This window comes from Lacerta agilis, chromosome 13 (genome assembly GCF_009819535.1).
Source record: "Lacerta agilis isolate rLacAgi1 chromosome 13, rLacAgi1.pri, whole genome shotgun sequence".
In the NCBI taxonomy this organism is placed as follows: domain Eukaryota; kingdom Metazoa; phylum Chordata; class Lepidosauria; order Squamata; family Lacertidae; genus Lacerta; species Lacerta agilis.
The window spans coordinates 13,007,732-13,028,918 of record NC_046324.1 but is presented as its reverse complement, the minus strand read 5'-3'; the positions used below and the strand labels follow the sequence as shown (position 1 = coordinate 13,028,918).

The window sequence follows — 21,187 nt, the reverse complement described above, 5'->3', positions numbered from 1 at the left end:
TTTTTTTGTGTGAATTGCTGTTGATTCAATGGGAGAGAGCCACCAAGGAGTTCTTGATACCATTATCGGTTTATTTCTCTCCCAAGCATCATATAAAGCCTTCCTCACAATGTGATCTAGAAATCCTTTTACTTTGTTGTGACCTAGATAACTGTGCCATCTGAACACATTGTTCCAGCCTTCTAGATGCAGCACTTCAGTATTTTTTAAAGTTATCCAGTCTTTAATTCAGGTCCAACATGCCGCTTCATAATATAATTGGAGGTCTAGGACTGTAAACCCACCTCTCTCCTTGGTCTCTGTAAATGGTTTAAACTTTTTACGCGGTCAAGGTCTTTTTGCCAGTCCTTAAAGCATTTTCCCCTGCTGATTATTGGTAATGTTTGAAACAAGAAGAGCATCTTTGGTCATTCTCGTATCAACTGCCATTCCTAAGAGTGTGAGCTGCCAGCCCCTAGAAGATCAGGAGGGGGAGGAACCTATGCAACTGGGTGTGACCAGGGCAAGGCATTTTCCTGGAGTTTTGCCACCTGAGAGGGAGAAACATTGAAAGGAGCGGCTGTGTTTTGTTTGCGGCTCAGGGATCCCTGTCAGGGATGAGTGTGGACCCGAAGCCAGAGCGAAAGGATGTGTTGCTGGGAAATGACCAGTCCCAGTCCCTTCTGGAGGTCCAGGGCTAGGAGAAAAGGCAGTAGAAGTGCCTCTGCCAGGACCAGTGATTCCGGGAATTACAGTGTGGGCCACGCTATGACTCCCAGGGGAACAGCGAGCAAGTGTGCATTCACAGACTGGAGCATCTAAAGACTTTATGGACGTGAACTTAGTGGAGAGGTTGGGGTTAGCCACACAGAAGTTAGAACCCCCCGGAAGTGTGAACCATCGATGAACAGCCCTTGTTGTCTGGGTGCGTTGCAAAGAACAAAGCTTTTTTTCCCGGCCAGGCCTTCTTTGTCCCAGCCAGGCCATCTTTGTCCCGGCCAGGCCTCCTTCGTACCGGCCAGGCCTTCTTCTTCCCAGCCAGGCCATCTTCGTCCCGGCCAGGCCTTCGGCGTCCCAGCCAGGCCCTCGGCATCCCAGCCAGGCCTGCGTCCTTCTCTTATCAACTGCCAGTCTTAAGGGCAGGGGAGTTGGCACTATGTTATGCTCATCTTGTTTGGCAGTTAACCCTCTCTCTTCCTGGCTACTTCCTTCACTGGGAGCTGGCTGCAAACCTTCCCTGGCGGCTGGCTCATTCATGACAGGGGCAAGTTGATGAACTTGGGTAACCTCATGACTCCCCTCCCTCCTTGTGACATGATGATGATGTATCAGTGATGTATCAATGGTTCGGGGAATGTATTCTGGGTAGGGAGGGAAAGTCTTCAAAGAACCCCATGTTCTGGGTTCTTACTCTGTGTGGGGACCTGTTGCGCAACAATAAAGATCATGGTCTACTGACCACTGTTTTGCTCCTGTATTTTGCTGGAGCTTCCTCCTTCTGCTAAATTTGAAGATTTATCCAGTTGAAGATTTGTTTTTATTTTTAGATTCTAATCTAAGCATGAGTAAAAGATCTGAAGTTGGTGCTAGCAAGCACAAGAGAGAGAGACTCGAAAATGCTATGATAATGAAGTTAAGGCCACTCATTGAAGCAACAAGAGCCAGCAGGTCACTTTTTAAATCTGGTGGGCCATTCAGCTGTGGATTGCTGCCTTGGTGCAGTGAACTGTTTTGGCATTATCAATAAACTTTATTCCTTCTTTTCATCCTCCACAAAGAGATGGGCAGTTCTAAAATCATTTTGCCACCTCAGTCTAAAGTGCCTAAATATTTGTCAGACACTAGGTGGGACGCACACGCAGAAGCCACAGAAGCTGTTTTGAAAAGTTACAGTGCTATCGCTGATACCCTCAGTCATTTGTACTCTGATGTTAATGGGAAGGGGAAACCAGGCTCCAAGCTAACAATCTTTTGCAGAAAATGGAAGAACTGGAATTTGTGTTTATGCTGCATTTTTGGACCCGTGAGCTAGGTCATTTTCACAAGGTCAGCAAAGCCCTTCAGAAATCAGACCTGTTATTGAGTTCTTGTGCAAGTTTGTACAGTTCACTTCTGAATTTTTTTCTTCTAGTTGTGAGGATTGGGTGGGGCCTCACAAGTGGAATAGCCTAGGGCCTCTCTTCATCTAAATCCGGCCCTGGCAAGCCTGCTGGGGGGGGTGGTGGTAGGAGACTGCATGCAGCAATAGCATAATGCTTCTTCGTGCCTTACCTCAAAAGTATTTCCATGTTTGTCCATCGTTAATCATTATCAGGAAGCAAGTCAAGATGTGGGTGGCATAGCTTATCATGGGGAAAGCCAAGAGCATATATGCAAGGAACAGGCAGACAGATCAGGCCAGAGCAGGGCAAAATAAAGGAATCTAGACATAGGCAAGGAAGGCACTTCAAGCAGGACATGTTGACCAGCCTGTCACATCTTGCTTTCTTTTGTACCGGTATGTCATCTGGGAGGCTGGAGCCAAAGCAGGGAAGCTCAGCTGACTTCAGGTGAGCTTGCATTCCAAGGCAGAACAGGACCAGGGAACTATTTCCACCATTCTGTGAAAGCAGCCCTGCTTCACAATTTTTAATGTGCTCCCACATATTGGGGGCATTATGTAAAATATAACCGGTACATATATTTTTTTCAAAGCAAATATATTGTTTGCCTATTAAATAAAATTTGCTGCTAATAACTATGCCAATACCTTTCCATAGAGTTTTCCGGACTTGTTCATGGCTAGAAAGTAGTCACTTGCCACTCCTTTGATTGCCACTATTCCAATTGCCACTGTTCTTATTTCGAGAATACCTGTAAGGAATAACAGTGAAGTCTGTAATTTGGCTATCTGCTTTTGAAGTGGCATAACAAGACAATTTCTCTTGATTTCACAGTATTTTTTTAAAAAATATATAGGATCAAGTGATAAAGCAGGGATGAAAAAAAACATCAAATTCTTTTAACATAACCATGTATGTAAGTCAGCATTCTTAACTAATTTCTTCATTTGAAAAACAAAGGACAGGATTCTCCTAATTAACCAATCAGCGTACGCCCTCTATAAGGGCTTCTGCTTATGCAAAGGGACTTCCCTCCCCTTTCCTGTGTGCTCCCACACCCCCTGAAATTTGATTGGGGTGTGTGTCAAGGGAACCACAAGAACAGTGAGGAGGGGGGCATTGTTTCATCTGGCAAATTGATCAGCTATTGCAGTTGGAACATTCAACACATCATAACATTGGATTCCACCCAAAGAGTACATACAACCCATTACAAACTCCACTGAAGTATGCTCACACATAAGAACTTCCATGTTTACATGAATTATATATGACCATGCAAACTTTTCACGCTACCAATTCTTCCTGTATTTACAAATTATCCATTTGCCATTATATTTTTGCATTACAAAGAAATTTTGAACGTTTGTTATATTTATTTCTTGTGCACTTTGAAGCATTTGTATTTCTCATTCTAAGAGAATGATTTAGATCAGTTTTAATCAGGATTCGGATAATTGTCCCCCCCCCCCCCAAGATTACATTGACAAAATTTGTAAGAAATTTACCAGTGCCATCTCTGTGCAGGCGCACAAACCTTAGAACTTGTAAATGATAGAAAACAGACCTTGGCAACTACCAGAAGATAAAGTATCTGTCTGACCCTTGTGGCTGTTGAAAACTGACAGGCACTGAAAATATATCTGTGTCACATAACAAGAAACAAGTAAAATTTACTATTGGAGCTTTTTCAGTCAGATGCATTTTACCTGTACACCGGTAATTGGGAAGTTGTTCCTGCATTAATGCTTTATTGGTTACAAAATACTCTTTGATCTAGTAAGGAAGCCTACTTGTAAAAATGGATTTCTGCACACAGTGCAGATCGTCTTCTGAATTGGGCTTGTGTACATACAAGGATTCTGTATAGGAGTGGGATGGAGGATTTGTATCATGTCTCCAGGGGGTACATGTAGAGGGGCTCTTGCTGGATTGGGACCTCAGGTTTTGAAGACTGGGAACTATCCAATTTTTGCTGTTCTGCTGAAAGTCATGTGCTACTGCCGTGGACTTTCCACCCTTTGAATGGTATGTATCATATTATGGCATGACTTAGGGCACATGTAGACTTCCTTTTACACCACGTTTTCCAGCGTAGGCTTGTGAGGGACTCATATGGGAGGCTGGTAATATTTTCTTGTAATTTCTTTTGCAGAGATAGAGCTGTCAGAGGGGGCAAGGAAAGCTGGAGAATGTTCTTATGAATAGATGTGTTTGTAAATAAGTATGTTGGTCTAGCAGTTGAAACATCAGACTAGGCCACTTATTCATTCATGGATCTGGCCCCAAGTTGACCAAGCATGCTGTTTCAAGCAGCAGCCTGGCACCTTCCCAAAGCCATATCTTGTAGCTTAGTTCAACATCCCAGCCTGAGAAGTCCCTCATTGTCTTATTTATTATTTAGTTATTCCTGTGTTGTTTTCTGTGGAAGTGTTCTGACAGTGTGCAAATAGCAGTACAGAAACACATTGGGAAGGATTTGCAATTATGTTTTTAAATATATATAAATAAGTATCCAAATAGCAATTATTTCTTTTTGGTTCTTGGCATTTTCAGGAAATAGCCAACTATCAGTTGAAAATGTGTGGAAGGAATTCCACAGCTTAGCTCCTGCTAGGGAATGTAAAAAGACATCACTTGCATGGCCCAGGTGTATAAGATGTGCTGCATGCCAGTGGGGGTTTGACAGTGAAAATAAGACACATGAGGCCATTGGATGGGTTAAATTAGGCCACAACTTTATTGATTACAGATGCAAGCTGGTTTGGCATAAGGCATTCGCTAAACAGCCGCCTTCAACCAGCCCACCAGCTGGTTGAACCCAGGATGGGTTGGCCCTGACATGAAGGCTGCCCCTTGACATGGATCAAGTGTGATGTTCCTACCAGTGCTGCCTCTCAGAAGGGGTGCTATGACCCATCAGCCCCCATGTGGGCACCCTGACAGTTCTACCCCTTCCAGGACCCTTTTAATGTGCATGTGTATATATTTGTCATGGTTTTTCCACCGGTAAAACATCCCTGACCATTAGCAAGCATCAGCTTTACAAAAGATGGCCAGCTCATGACTTAACACGTGAGGCTGTTGCAATGCAATAGCTATTTCTCAGCGTTCTCTCTCTGTTTGTCATGTTCTTAGCAAGCTCAAAATCATCTCACAGTAGTGTTCCCAAGAACATTCACACTTTCAGAGAGAAACTTGAGTTCCTTGTCCGCATAACAACTTCATGACTGTTTTCTTGAACTTCAAATGACTCAGTAACACCTTTTTCCATCATGGAACCCAAGGTGGTATAATTGTGGTTCCGAATCAGTCACCCACCCAGGTACTGAGCAGACCCACAGCTGCTTAGCTTCAGCAGGGTACTGGTCTCATGTTTCTTTTAATAATCAGTAATAAACAGACAGTTATATTCTAGCCAACAACAGTACAAAGGACACCCTAATTATACCACTCTCCAAACACCCTTCATCATATGGTGAAAACCCATTCATTTGTGCTTTCAAAGGTGCATTTAATCTGACTATTGAAATTAAATATTTAAGGCAGCCAAAAAGATTTACCGCTGGGTCTATAAACTGCCAATGACAAAATAAAGGGTTCTGTGAGAGGAACATGGAGTCCATGTACACACAGTTCAAATAACACATTGCAGTGGCTCTTGCTCTGAATTTTAGTATGTGAGTCTTAGAGTTGGGAAAGAAGGGACTTGGATGGACTACAGCTAACTTGTGTTTCTAATTAATGGGGGTTGGGAGTGCTTGTTTTTTGAGTTCAGATGACCTTTAAAGATGATACAAGGCCAAATCAAATCTCTACATTTTTTATATATAACACTTCTTAAATGTAGTTGATGCTGTTTGCTTTTCATGTTTTAAAATTCAATAATAGGCAATCGAGAAAGTACACATTAGGAACATAAGTGTTGTTTTCTATATGAATAATTTCCAAAGGGCTTTATTAACATTACCAGATGCATGTTGTAATGATGAACTGAATGTGCTGATTAATTGATTTATTGAATATGAATTACTAGAATGCAGTATCATTTGTCAGCTGAAAGTGTTTTGTTTTGTTTTTTGTATATATGTCACCAAATCATCTAGAAATGTACCCCCCCCAATCATCTGTAATTGCATAACCTGAATTTGCTGATATGTGATTGAATTCCACTTGAAAATAGCAACAGTCTGTAAGCACCCTTTCTGTGCTATATTAGCAAAAATAGTGTTAATTTTTCACCCCATGTATATATCTATAGCACAGCCTTAATTGAAAATGATGTACAATAAAGTGCTTTAAACCCATAACAATGAAATCGGTCAGACAGTGATTGTATAAAACAAGATCAGATAACAAATTAATACCAGAAAATATGGAAGTGCCTTTATCTTAACCCTTCAGCTGGAAATGAAAGCCAAGAAGTGTATCACCAGACATATTCCACAAACAGAGCATCAATTCAGAAAAAGCCCATGTTACCACACTACAGATCTCATCACAAAGGGCCTTCCCTGGCAATCTTATCACACAGGCGGGTTGATAGTGAAGGAAACAATCCTTATTTATTTATTTATTTATTTATTTCATAAAAAGGAAACACTACTTGCTTGTAGAAGCAGTTTACAAAAAGCATTTAGGAAGAATATCTGCAGCCAATGCAGGTGTTGCTGGATTGGTGCTTCACTCATAGTGCTGAACAATGGCACAATTAAAGCTTTATCCTAATGAACCTTCCCCGCCCTCCACTTATATGTGAGAAGATTTCCTAGTCAAAGTTCCTTCAGTTACAGAGATCAGAACACACTGAAGAAGGAGCAGAGACTCATTTTCTGTTGCCCAAGGTTTTGGAATACATTCTCTAGAAGTAAATCATTATCTTCCCCCCAAAAAGACACCTTTAAAAGTCTGAGAAAATTTTTGCTGCTAATGTTTTATTGTTGTGGGCATATTTGTGCTTCTAATAATAATGAGGTATGGAGCTAATTTTATTACGTTTTTTGTCATTTCACTTGTTTGGTTTTTTTATTATTATTTGATTGGGGGAGTGTTGGGATTTTTTTTGTTTGTGTAACCTGTAATTTTGACGATACCTCCCTCCATCCCTTCATTTAAGTCATTCATAATCATGTACAGTGGTACCTCTGGTTAAGTACTTAATTCGTTCTGGAGGTCCGTTCTTAACCTGAAACTGTTCTTAACCTGAAGCACCACTTTAGCTAATGGGACCTCCCGCTGCCACTGCACCACCAGAGCACGATTTCTGTTCTTATCCTGAATCAAAATTCTTAACCTGAAGTGTTATTTCTGGGTTAGCGGAGTATGTAACCTGAAGCGTATGTAACCCGAGGTACCACTGTACCAGTCTCAGGACAGCCCTGCAGCATCCGACTTGAAAGCATACTCCCATTTGTTGAGGAGCTATTGATGAGCACCCCTTTATAATTTACCAACCAGTTCTAAATTCACCTGATGGTATAGACAAGTTACAGTTTGTGCTGTTCTGTAACTGTTCCCCCCACCCATTCCCCACCCGTTTTTATTATTATACATCAACTTTCCCCCCTAACTGTTTTATTATTGTACATCAACTTGGGGCATGTGTGTAGGCAGCTTAATTAATAAGAAAAATAATATTATTTAGCCCACATTTAGCCGGTTTGCCAATCAAATACCAGTTTGCTAACCAAACTGCTTTCTCAGACTCAAGATAAAATGTCCACAGCATCCCCACAATCCGTTAAGCTAGCAACTTGATTGGTCTGGTAGGATATATTCTCGACAAATTTAATGATATCAAGATACACACACACACACACACACACACACACACACACACAAACATGAAGGACCAAAAATGCAAAACAGTTGGAATAGTTCAGTTCAACACTATTCAGTGATGATGAAGAAGGGCTTATCCTGTGTCTGAGCGCCCCCCCCTTCTCTTGCTCCAGAGTTTTCCTCGTGAAAACCTCTTTAAAGTTCAGTCAGAGCACACACACAAAAATGCCCGAGCACAGAGTGTTAGTACGTGGATCCCTGCCTGGAAAAGAGCAGGTCAAATGGTAGGCAGAAATATATGCTTAAGTAATCCAGAGAACAACCATAGCAAGCACAGAACAAAACATTAGCATTCCCTTCAAATGGGCATCTCATCATAAATGGAACTATAGCTTTAAAAATTAATAAAACTTCAGTGAAGATATGATACTTTTTGCACTAGCTAAAAAAGAGGTCCTGGTTTACATGGAAGAGAGACAACATAGGTAAAGAAATTAGGAAACCTTTCTTCATCATGTAATCAGGCACCAACATCCCTTGCCTGAAAAGTCCGTAACTAACCACTGAGAGGCAAGAGTTTGGGAACATCTGTTCCTTTCCAAACTGAAAAGCAGTATAAAACAGTCTATTAAATTACATGTAAATTAATGCTGAGAACATAAGCAACAACTTCCTCCAGCCTGGTAACACTGTGCTTCCAGCTGTCAGGATCTATCTGGCACCTCCCGTGCCTCACATTTCCTAACTACTTTGATTTCACTGGCATAGAATTGGTGAGAGGTGACCACATGCTGCTACCTCAGACAACACCAGCTTTCATCACCTTAAAGCTATTAGGAAACCCACAACGTTCACTCTGCCTTTCTAGTTTTCCTGCAAGCGCTTGGTACACTTTCTCTGTCTGACATATGATGTTGATAAAAGGGAGCATGTTCTACAAAGATACTATGTTCAGGAATGCAGTAAGTAAGAGATAGATCAGACATATCGATGAAAATTTAAAGCAAATGATCTTATTTGCCACCTACCTTGTCCGCAGAAGGGGGTACCCATCTTTCTACGCGGCTGCTTGAAATGGCTGGATCAGACCACAGAGTTTAACCCCTTCATCTGCTTCCCCAAACAAATCAGACTAAAGTATGTATAACTGCATTTGCCCTCATTCATCCCTTGCTGTTATTGTCTCTGTTGTATCTCACACCTTCAAATGTTAGGTTGTAATCTCATTGAGGCAGAAATATGTCCTCCTTGCTTATGATACCCTATAGAGCATACATTTATTGTGCTATATAAATCAACATCCTCGCGTGACATGCTGCTAATGTGAACTGGTGCTTCTCAGCCTTTTACAAAGCTACAAATGAATAATAGTGAAAGCTCAGTCTGCCCTCAGCCAGCCTCCACCTGCCTGCCTTCCAGCATACAAGAAGCCCAGGGGGTAGACCTGGCTGTTAGATTCCTCTTACTCCTCCACAGTCTGTCTTGCCTTTGTAAAACACAGCTGGGAGAAGGATGGGGGCAAAACTAGAACTAGTTGGCTCTGCCTGGCATTGGTTTTGGCTCCACCTCTCTGCCTTTTACCCTACCAGTCCCAATGAGCATAGATATGCCCCGAGGCAGGCCATAATTTCCATGGGAAGCTGTGGAGTTGTGTTTAAAATATAAAATGACACCTATAAGGTTATTGTGTCAGTGGATTTCTTGATCAAAATTTGCCAAGGGTTGTACTTGCTATTAATCAGTTGCTGACATATTTAACATTTTAAGTTGGAGAGACAATTCCTGCCTCCTATGTAAAAAGTATTTTATATATCAGCTGTTTTATAACAATAGCATTTGAAATGCCCTATTTGGTTTTCTCATGACAGAATGAGGCTTTTGCGTTTTCCAGCAAGGACAATCATTAGTTTATGTTTTATTACTTTTCTTCATGCTGTCACAATCCCTCAAATACATATATTTTAGAACTACGTGTGGATTGCAAATGTTGAATTCCACAACTATTTCCTCATAAACAGAGATTTTATTTTCTGTCGCATTAAATTAAACTCTGTGACTTTGGAGCTTGGTATATGTATTGCATGAAGCAGTGTGCATTGTCTTCCATGGTTATTGCTTTTTTAAGGAACAAAATACCAAAATTGGCTTGGTTTGAGCAAAGGAAGAATGAGCTGAGTGACGGTGCATTAACCCTTCTCCTTTCAGGTTACTTTTTACCTCAAAATCACCTTTCCCAACAGTTTTTTCACCCACAGAGCTTTCCTCAGAAAATTATTTTGCATTATGTGCCCAGGAGCTAATCATACACCAGAGGTAGGTTTGGGGAAGACAAGGCCGCAACCTCATTGCCATTAGAGTCACAAGAAGGGTTGACATGTCACAAGGCAAAGATCATGTGTTTTGGCTGCCCAGCTGCTAGCCAATATTCCCTGTCCAGCCCACCAGCTGGGGAATTAAAAAATGAGTTCATGGGCATCAGGGGCCTGTTCTGGCACAGGACCCTTCTAGGAAGGCCCCACCTACAACTTTGCCCCCTCTAAGCTGAGGCTATGATCTTCAAGATGGCACCCACACAAGACCCCTTATGAGAGCCCTCCTAGATGACTGTTGATCCTGCACCAGAGTTTATTGGAGGAGGGCAGTGAGCACCACGCATTATCTTTTAGTCTCACAAATGAAACATGGATACATGAGAATGGAAGGACAGTGGTACCTCCAGTTGCAGACTGGAGCTCTGGTTGGATCCCACTTCTGGGTTTGCCGCTTTCGCAATCCGAAATTTACGTTACCCGGGGGTAACATAAGCCGAGGTGCTACTGTATGTTTACATGGCTTTAAAATTATGAAAGCGACTATGTAAAATAAAATTCTTTGGATATGATTCTTACACCCCTCGGTCCCTGTTCCCACTAAAGAAGCAATTGGCATCCAGAAGTCATTCAGAGACACCTGTATGACGCACATTCTATCATCCCCGAAAAAGGTTCTTATGGCCAAAATCCCCACTTTACAGTACAGTGTGTGTGTGTGTGTGTGTTTAAACATCGCTACACCAGTATTAATTAATGCTGTTAAAGAAAAGTACTCTTAATATGTAAAAACAGCAGCAGGAGACTCTTCCAGGTGGTTCGCAACCTAGCAGAACCACCTTTGTCACCAGGGTCTGGTAGGGACCCCAAGATCTCCTGCAATGCTTTTGCAAAGTTTTTTGCAGATAAAGTCGCTCAGATTCAGAAGGAGGTAGACTCCACCGTGGGAGCAGGGCCGGGGCGGGAGAGTGCTAGAGCCCTGTCTAGTCATGTTTCATGGGATCAATTCCAATCTGTTACCTCCGAGGATGTGGACAGGCTGCTTGGACGAGTGAAACCGACCACCTGTCTCCTAGATCCTTGCCCATCCTGGCTTATAAAAGCTAGCCGGGAAGGGCTGGGCGATGGGCTCTGCGCGGTGGTGAATGCTTCCCTCTGCGAGGGAATCTTTCCAGACCCGCTGAAAGAGGCGGTCATTAAACCACTTCTTAAAAAAACATCTCTAGACCCGGCCAATATGGCCAACTATCGCCCAGTCTCAAATTTACCATTCTTGGGCAAGGTGATTGAGCGGGTGGTTGCTGAACAACTCCAAGCACGCCTGGAAGATGCGGACCATTTGGATCCCTTCCAATCAGGATTCAGGCCTCATCATGGGACTGAAACTGCCTTGGTCGCGCTGGTTGATGATCTCCGGCGGGCTAGGGACAAAGGTGAGAGCTGTTTCCTGGTTCTGCTGGATCTCTCAGCGGCCTTTGACACCATCGACCATAACATCCTTCTGGACCGGCTAGAGGGGTTGGGAGCTGGGGGCACTGTTATACAGTGGTTCCGCTCTTTCCTCCTGGGCCGTGTTCAGAAAGTGGTGGTGGGGGATGAGTGTTCAGACCCCTGGGCTCTCACTTGTGGGGTGCCTCAGGGTTCTGTCCTCTCCCCCATGCTTTTTAATATCTACATGAAGCCGCTGGGAGAGATCATCAGGGGGTTTGGGTTGGGTGTTCATCAATATGCAGATGACACCCAGCTCTACCTCTCTTTTAAATCAGAACCAGTGAAGGCGGTGAAGGTCCTGTGTGAGTGCCTGGAGGCTGTTGGAGGATGGATGGCGGCTAACAGATTGAGGTTGAATCCTGACAAGACAGAAGTACTGTTTTTGGGGGACAGGAGGCGGGCGGGTGTGGGGGACTCCCTGGTCCTGAATGGGGTAACTGTGCCCCTGAAGGACCAGGTGCGCAGCCTGGGAGTCATTTTGGACTCACAGCTGTCCATGGAAGCGCAGGTTAATTATGTGTCCAGGGCGGCTGTCTACCAGCTCCATCTGGTACGCAGGCTGAGACCCTACCTGCCCGCAGACTGTCTTGTCAGAGTGGTGCATGCTCTGGTTATCTCCCGCTTGGACTACTGCAATGCGCTCTACGTGGGGCTACCTTTGAAGGTGACCCGGAAACTGCAATTAATCCAGAATGCGGCAGCTAGACTGGTGACTGGGAGTGGCCGCCGGGACCACATAACACCGGTCCTGAGAGATCTGCATTGGCTCCCAGTACGTTTCCGAGCACAATTCAAAGTGTTGGTGTTGACCTTTAAAGCCCTAAACGGCCTCGGTCCTGTATACCTGAAGGAGCGTCTCCACCCCCATCATTCAGCCCGGACACTGAGATCCAGCGCCGAGGGCCTTCTGGCGGTTCCCTCACTGCGAGAAGCAAAACTACAGGGAACCAGGCAGAGGGCCTTCTCGGTAGTGGCGCCCGCCCTGTGGAACGCCCTCCCGTCAGAAGTCAAGGGAATAAACAACTACCTGACATTCAGAAAACACCTAAAGGCAGCCCTGTTTAGGGAAGTTTTTAATTTGTGACTCTGTATTGTATTTTGATATTTGTTGGAGGCCGCCCAGAGTGGCTGGGGAGACCCGGCCAGATGGGCGGGGTATAAATAATAAATTATTATTATTATTATTATTATTATAAAAAGGGCATTTGTTTATATATCACAGAAATCCAGTAATTGGGGGGTAGGGGCAGGGTGGGCAAGCCACTGGTGGTGAGGCAGAGAAGTCATTTACCCAGCATGGTGAAAAATCAGCATGGAAAGGGAGATTTTGAACTGAAAAACTGCTTGCAGCTTGGCACTGATTTTTGTATTTGTCTTTAAAAAGAACTGTGGAGGGATAAAAACCGAAACAGCTCCCTATAATGTAAAGCCTGCTTCTGGCACGGAATAAATATTGGCAGCTCTATAACTAAGCGTTTTAGGTGCTAAAAAGCTTCCGAATACATTACTACATTATATTTCTCAAATGAAAAAGCTGTAAATTGTGACTCCATCAAATTTTTATGTTGTTTAGGTTTGTGAATAATGTTGTTTCTTAGGTTTGTTCACTTTTCTCTGTTATCTGATTAATTCATTCAGGTTGCAATCTACTACTTAGTTAAGGCACTGTAGCTGCTTACCTGATTCCAATGTAACTAATTTGTACAGGGATTTATTTATTTTTACTTGACGAGGAAGGGTCACTTTGCTCTTATTTTACTTATATCTTCACCTGGCCAATTGCTGGGAGCAATTGCAGGCCTTTGTGGCTGCCTAGGATGGAGCAGGCATTTCATAAGCCAAGGCATTTAAGCAAGAATCTCACAATATGGGTATGTGCAGCAGGGAACTGCAGTTCATCAGGAGCTCCCTAGAGCAGGGGTCAGCAAACTTTTTCAGCAGGGGGCCCGGTCCACTGTCCCTCAGACCTTGTGGGGGGCCGGACTATATTTTGAAAAAAAATATGAACGAATTTCTATTCCCCACAAATAACCCAGAGATGCATTTTAAATAAAAGCACACATTCTACTCATGTAAAAACACCAGGCAGGCCCCACAAATAACCCAGAGATGCATTTTAAATTTAAGGACACATTCTACTCATGTAAAAACACACTGATTCCCAGACCGTCCGCGGGCCGCATTTAGAAGGCGATTGGGCTGCATCCAGCCCCCGGGCCTTAGTTTGGGGACCCCTGCCCTAGACCATGAATCAGTGTCAAACATGTTTGTAATTACCTTGTGTCATAAAAAAGCCTATATGGTATGGGTACATTCAATGAATGTCCCATCTGAAGCAATCCTAAGTGCCTAATAAGTTACAGAGCTCATAATTTTAACTTTTCTTATTTTATTGTGAGAGAGAGTATAAAACTCCAAGATAACAACTTTCTTTTCTTTGTGATCATACTTCTACTTGGTGTTTTTTTTTTAAAAACAACGACGACGACAACCATATTAGGTAATTATTTTAAAACAGGATTAAAGAAGAAGAATTTATAGTTTCTATGAGTTTTCACTTCTCCCATCTGATATATACCATTCTCTACTCTACCATTATCCTGGTCTTTGAACTTCTAGCTTATCTTGCTCAAAGATGAGTTACTGGATTAGATAAGTAGTCATCCCCCCCCCCCGCCCCCCGGACAGTAACTTCCAACTTCTCTATGTAAAATAGCTTAGAGATTTCTTAGTTGGTTTTATTCTTGACATGAAGATTTCTTTGGAAGGGTTGAGCTCACCAGACTCCAGTCTTTAAATAGAAACACCGTTCCAACTATAAAATACTTCAGTCATTTAATATAAGTGCTCTGAAAGCAGGACTAGGGGTCTCAAAATGTATCTATTATATTTGATGGTGGGGGAAGGAAGCAACATTTCTAAGGCAATCTGTTGTGAACAGTGTAATGTTGCATAAATAAGTTTGCATGACTGTAGTGCTGAGAAAAAACAAGTTTCAAGTTACTTTGGCTCTATCATTCATTCCTCCAGGATCATTTCTTTTTGTTTGGTATCTAATCACATTGCTTAGCAAAATACAGACAGAGGAAAGAAAGTAAACAACACTAATTGTTACAGCCGAGCAATTACAACATTTTCCTAACTAGACTTTCCAAGTTTCATCTTTCTTTACAGTTCACAGACAAATGGGTGCCTAAGGAGAAAACAATTCAACCTTTTGCTAACTAAGAGGTAGGGGTTGCATTGGCAGGGGCAAGAGGCTGATCTATGATATGGCCACAAGCAAACTGCAAATGTAACATTAGGATCTCTGGGCTTTATCAGACTCAATTGTTTTGTAGTCCAACATTCTGTTTCCAGCTGGCTTTGGAAACTCACAAGCAGGGACATGAAGTTGATAAGCGTAGCCACAATAAATCTGGATCATCATAGCCATGTATAAAACATTTGTCCCATTTGTAACATATCTGTCGCCTTCTCCAAACGGTGAGGCTGTGGTCTAAACCACTGAGCCTCTTGGGCTTGCTGATTGGAAGGTCAGTGGTTCAAATCCATGCGACGGGCTGAGCTCCTGTTGCTCCGTCCCAGCTTCTGCTAACCTAGCAGTTCGAAAGCACACCAGTGCAAGTAGATAAATAGGTACCGCTGCGGCAGGAAGGTAAACAATGTTTCCATGTGCTGTGGCTTCCGTCACGGTGTTCCATTGTGCCAGTAGTGGTTTAGTCATTCTGGCCACATGACCCAGAAAGCTGTCTGTGGACAAATGCCAGGTCTCTTGGCCTGAAAAGCAAGATGAGCGCCACAACCCCATAGCCACCTTTGACTGGACTTAACTGTCCAGGGGTCCTTTACCTTTACCATGGCCAGGCAAAGAAAATAAGCACAACCGTAGCCATGTCCCATTCTATTTTCACTGGAAGTACCTGAGGACATCACCTGTACACACTTGAGTGGTTCTTCTCATGTTCAGGAGTAGACTGGTAGTATGGTGCATGGAGTGGTGAGAAGAAGAAGAAGGATTGTGTGAGGGGAGTTGGCTTTCATGGGTGGAGTTGATGTATCTCATTGCTACATACACCCTTAGTTTTTCTTCCCCCATTCTGTATAAAAACAGATTGGGGGTGCCTCTGCTATTCCTCAAGGACATTAACTGATTTTCATGGCCGAGTTGGGATGTGAACCCTGATCTTCCAGGTCCTAGTCTGACACTCGCCACCCAAACTCTCCTTCTGTTATAAGCTAGAGTTAGGGGGTATCAAGATGGATGTTTATTGTAGGGTGGGTGTTGTTCAAATGTGGAAGGGAAACCACACAAAGCTTTCCTGGTCCAGGAATGGTCATAGGTATTGTACCAACTGCAGTTGGTAAAAGGCAATTCTAGCAACTGAGACTACCTGAGCCTTCAATGACAGACCACCCCCAGACAGCAAACCTGAGCCTTCAGGTGGAGTGCCACCCCGTCTGGGCTAGGCAATTGATCAATTGCTTGGACACGGGAACTGCTTGCCCACAGTGCCTCCATTTTGCCAGTAATCAAGCTCAGCTTGTTTTTCCTTATCTATCTCACAACTGCATCCTCAGGGACCCGACTGTCTCTCCTGTCATCCTGATTCAGATGTTAGGGAGAAATACAGCTGAGTGTCATCAGCGTACAGGTGGCACCTTGCCCCAAAGCTACTAATGGCAATAAAATGTTGCCCTAGAGCATGCCATAACATAGCCACAAGAAGTCATAAAGTCTCTGCACTATTCTCTGGTCCCAGTCCCAAAGGTAGGATTGAAACCACTGTAAAACAGTGCCCCCATGTTCCGTTCCCTGGAGCCTGTCAGTGGTCCATGGTATCAAAAGTTGACAAGCGGTCAGAAAGCAGGAGGAAGGCCACACTCCCTTCTGCTTTTTATGTTTGAGAAAGGAAATATGTTATGAATATGGTTCTCAGCACCAGTTATGCTTCACTTTGCTTCACTAAAACATTGAATTTGGTTGCATTATAATGTGCTGTTACTCTGTTTCTTGACTTGGTTTTTCTTTTATGTTGTCTTGTGATAAATGCTTAACACTGATTTTTTCAGGGGGGAAAGCCAACTGTAATATTTTTCACATCCTAGATATAGCATTAACCATTTTGTTTGTATTATACCTTTTCATACCTGCTTCTCCCTTTTCTTCACTGTTCCTTAACCTTGTTATTTCTTGGGAGTGGGTACGTGCCAGCCATTGGATTCCAGATTTTCACAATGATATTTCTGTTCATTTAAGTTTTACATACCCTGTTATATAAGTCAGTGTTCTCTCTGCATGAGGGAAGAGTGAGAGGGAAGCCTTTCTCTTTTCCTGGCCCTCATATCCTCCTTTGCCAGTGGGGTGGGCAGGGGAAGAAATTAAACTGGTGCTGGCAAAAAGGTTGGGTTTGAGACTCACTTTGAGATGGGGATGCCCTACCTAACATGGAAGGTTGGTGATAACCAAAATTTTGGTGATACCTGCTAACCATTACCATTTTACTGTAAAATACTTTCTAGAATTCCTATTCAGTGGTGCTGTTGTGTGTAATAATTTGCATTGATTCTAAGGCATTTTCTTTTAAATTCTATGAAGAAACTTTACAATTATAATAAAGCCATGCACCCACCTTTGCAAGTTCCCTGTGTGGTTCTAGCCTTATTAAATGCATTGTTGAGGGGAAGCAGACTTTTAAACGTTTTCTCAGCCATTCGAACATCTAAACTATTCCAGTGACACAAATACCAATCAACCAAACAATCGCCTTTATTGGCATAGAAAAAGTGCAATGCACACATTGATCAGAACACAGCACAGTTAATGAAACATAGTAGGAGATACTTTAGGATAAAACTGTCCAGGCATTGTGAGGTACGAAAATGGCTCTTAGGACCTATGGTGACGTAATTTCATGGCGTCACTCAAACATTTTACCACATTATCCACAACGTCATTACTGCAATTGTTCAGCAGATAGGACACCCTTCAGTTAGGGGGATTTTTGCTTAAGATGGGCAATAAAATAAGACGTGTGATGGATTCAACCTGCTTTGTGCCACAAAGGCAGTATCTCTCAGAGTATGGGATTTTTGAAAATCTACCTTGCAAAACTGCAGGTGGTAAGATGTTAAATCTTGCAATTAAATCTTTAAATACCTAGACACAAATGCATTATAAACTTGCCAAATTTCTACAGCTGCAGAGTCTTCAGGGTGAGAGAAACAGAACTACCGTTATTTGATGGATTGATACAGCAGGCTTTTATATTATAGTGGCCACTGTAGGTGCATATCAGGGCATAATAAATACCAGGCCTCAGCTAGCATTTTTATAATGTATTTGAGAGCTTAGCCTGTCTATGGGCCCAGCCTTACTTTCCCTTAAGTCCATACCTCTTCAGCCCATTTTCAATTTGGTTCAGGGGTGTGATTTTTGTATTGAGTTTTAGTAGAGGAAAGAACCCTGAAACCCTATTTTTTCCTGTTCATTCTTCCTATAATCAGTATGTTTGCTTTTTGTGTCTTCTCCACTTTTAGCTCCACTCACCGTGGTAGAGAGTCAGAGAATTTAAAGAATTAGAAATGCAGAGAATCAGAAAATTAGAAACACAGAGAATCAAAAAACCAGAATTTCAGATAATCAGAAAACTAGATAATCAGAAATTCAGATAATCAGAAAATCATTCAACAAAACATGCAACAAAGCATGTCTCTCCCATATCAATCTCTGCAGTCACAGCAGGCACTATAACCTTCAGCAGTTTTGAGTTCACCTACAAAGGCACACTCATCCATTGTCTCCCAAGACAGATGGGTGCCAACCAATTCATCATATACCAAAGGGGCCGCCACCTTTCCAATACGTATTATTATTTATTACTTACTACAATCAAAAGAAACAAGCAGAAACACAAATATGTTTTGCACATACATCATTCAATCACAATTTTTATATGTGAGCTAAATGGGGGAAATAAAATACCGTACGTTAAAAAAATTAAGCACACTCAGGAGTGTGCTTCTTGAAGCTGGAGAAACAACTGAAAAAGTTACCCTGCTGGGGGAGAAGGAAAGGAGGTAGAAAGCATGCAAAATCGAATCCAGGAGGTATTTTAGGACTAGAGGGACAAATTTTTCTTTAGGTTTTCTGCAGATTGACGTTTCTTCCAATTCCATTATATGGTCCCAGTGTGTTAAGCACTCTGTGCAGCAGTATTTTTATCATAACATTAAGAGGGTGACTGTATATGTGCCCAGGCTGCAATTCTATGCAGACAAACTTGGGAGAGAGCACAAATAAATTTAATACAACTTCTTTACAGTAAGCACATATGGGATAGACTCATAGCGATGGGGGAGAAATTCAGTTCAGTTTGCATTTAAAGCCAAATTTATCCAATCCACACTTTCTGAAACAATATAAGAACCAAAACACAGCCATCCTTTAACATGTGCACTTATCCAAACATTGCGATGCAGTTCTCCAGCCCACCAGTGTTACAAACCTGATATATTAGCGGAAAGTATACATAAAAATCCATATATCGTAGAAAACAATATGCAGAGATGCATTACGTATGGGGAAATTGCTAGCCGAAATGTGTACAATAGTCAAAACTGCATACAAAAATGTGCTCATTAGGAGAAGTTTACACTAAAAAGCTGATGAATTTTCATAAGGGTTTTTAAAAATGTAAATTTCTGCATAAATGTGGAGCACAAAATGTAAGATTGGAAAAAATGAGAAACTGAGAGAACCAAAATTGACTGATCCTTCCACCCCTAGGATTGGTTGCCCTAGTTTAATTAGCATTGGTGTGTAGGTTGATCAAATCCTTTGCACTACATATGTAAAGCATGTTCAAGACCATTTAACTGTCATGTTGCCCCCAGAAAAGGATCCCTAGGAATTCAAAGTTTTATGAAGCAGCTAGGTCAAGTATGTTTAGCAGTCTTGAAAAACATTTCACATGGTTCTTTAGGCCAATCAGACCAAATGAACCAGTTCCTTCATACAGTGTAAGTGTGCCCCCTTTTGCCTCATTTAATATGGCAACTGAATATCAATAACAGCATTTTTACTGCTCTGCTTGGCTGAGGATCTCCATGTGTGTTCTGGCTGCTGTAGCCTAGTGTATTTCTTTTACCCGGTCTTCAAAAGCAATCTGCCCTACCCTTCTATTTCAGGTGGGGCTGACCTAAAGTATTGTTGGACTCAAACTTCTATCAGCTCCAGCTAGCTTGGCCAGTGGTTAGAGACGTTGGGAATTCTAAGCCCACCAACATTTACTGCTTAGTCCAATAAATCCCTTTATTCAGGTTCTGCACAAAAATAAATACGTAGAGCAACACAAACCGGTGGAGAGACCACTTTCATGTGGTGCATTTTATTGTCTTAATCATATCTACTCTGAAGTGGGGCGTAGAATTGCAGCCTTAGTCCCGATGAGTTCAATCGGGCTTATGTAGAATCATAAAATCGTAGAACTGTAGAGTTGGAAGGAATCCAAAGGGTCATCTAGTCCAACCCCTTGCAATGGAGGAATCTCAGCTAGATCATGCATAACAGATAGCCATCCAATATCTGCTTAAAAACCTCCGAGGAAAGCCTCTCAAGGGAATCCATTCAATTCCTTCACCCAAATTATTTAGAAATACGTTGAACAACAATGGCCCCAGGACAGAACCCTGCAGCACCCCACTTGTCACTTTTTCCAGGATAATGAGGTAGCATTAGTCCCCCACCCTGCAAAATATCCAAAGGTGTTTATAATACAGTACTAAGTATGCTTTCTCTTAAGCCTGAGAAAGCAAACTTTTTTCTTTTTCTCCCCCCCCCCTTCTTTTTTGGTAACTAAATTATGGGGAAACAGCTGGAGCTGTTTTGCGGGGAAGAAAGCGATATTCTATAAGGTACAGCGCAGTGCCAACTGCCCGTAATAAATCACTGACAGCAGAGCTGAATTTAGATTCAGTCTTTTCTTCTTCTTAGTTTTGAAGAAAGTTACACAGCAAGTGAAAGCACGAGGGGCGTGGGGAAGAGCTACAGGATTTGTGTGAGAGTGAATCATGGAGAAGGTGAAGGGTGTGGGTCAGAGAAGAAAGATTTTCAAGGAAAGGGCAGTGAAGGGGTTTGAGTGAGGAATTTCTGTAGAAAGGGGAAGAGGGATTTGAGCCTGCTTTTGTGAGTAAGGGTATTTTATGGAGATAATTTCGAGAGACTAGAGTGGGACAGGATTAGGTGTGATGTGGGACATAGGAGATTGGTTAAGGCCAAATTTGATGGCACTAGTGAAACTATTGGAAGGGCCTCTAGTAAAGTGGCAGAATACCTCCTTTGTTTTCAGTTCTTGATTCAGTTCCCTGGCATCTCCAGTTAAAGCACCTCAGGTGGCAGAACTGGGAAAGACCTCAGCTGCTGCCAGTCAGAGCAGACAATATTAGCCTAGATGGAGCAGTGGCCTGACTCAGCATAAGGCAGCCCTTTATGTTAATTGAATGTCTTGAGGCACTATCCCCACC

At 42.5% G+C, this 21,187-nt stretch overlaps 2 protein-coding genes across 5 annotated transcripts in view; one reads left to right on the top strand and one right to left on the bottom strand.

Annotated features, from left to right (window-relative positions):
* The window catches only part of FAM227B (family with sequence similarity 227 member B), a 97,056-nt gene that overhangs the window by 26,635 nt on the left and 49,234 nt on the right, over positions 1 to 21,187 (top strand). The window lies entirely within an intron of this gene.
* The window catches only part of FGF7 (fibroblast growth factor 7), a 52,635-nt gene that overhangs the window by 2,122 nt on the left and 29,326 nt on the right, over positions 1 to 21,187 (bottom strand). For all 3 annotated transcript variants that reach the window (XM_033167811.1, XM_033167809.1, XM_033167812.1), the window contains exon 3: positions 2,729 to 2,832. In XM_033167811.1, the coding sequence (XP_033023702.1) occupies positions 2,729 to 2,832 (104 nt within the window). The remainder of the gene's footprint in view (positions 1 to 2,728; positions 2,833 to 21,187) is intronic.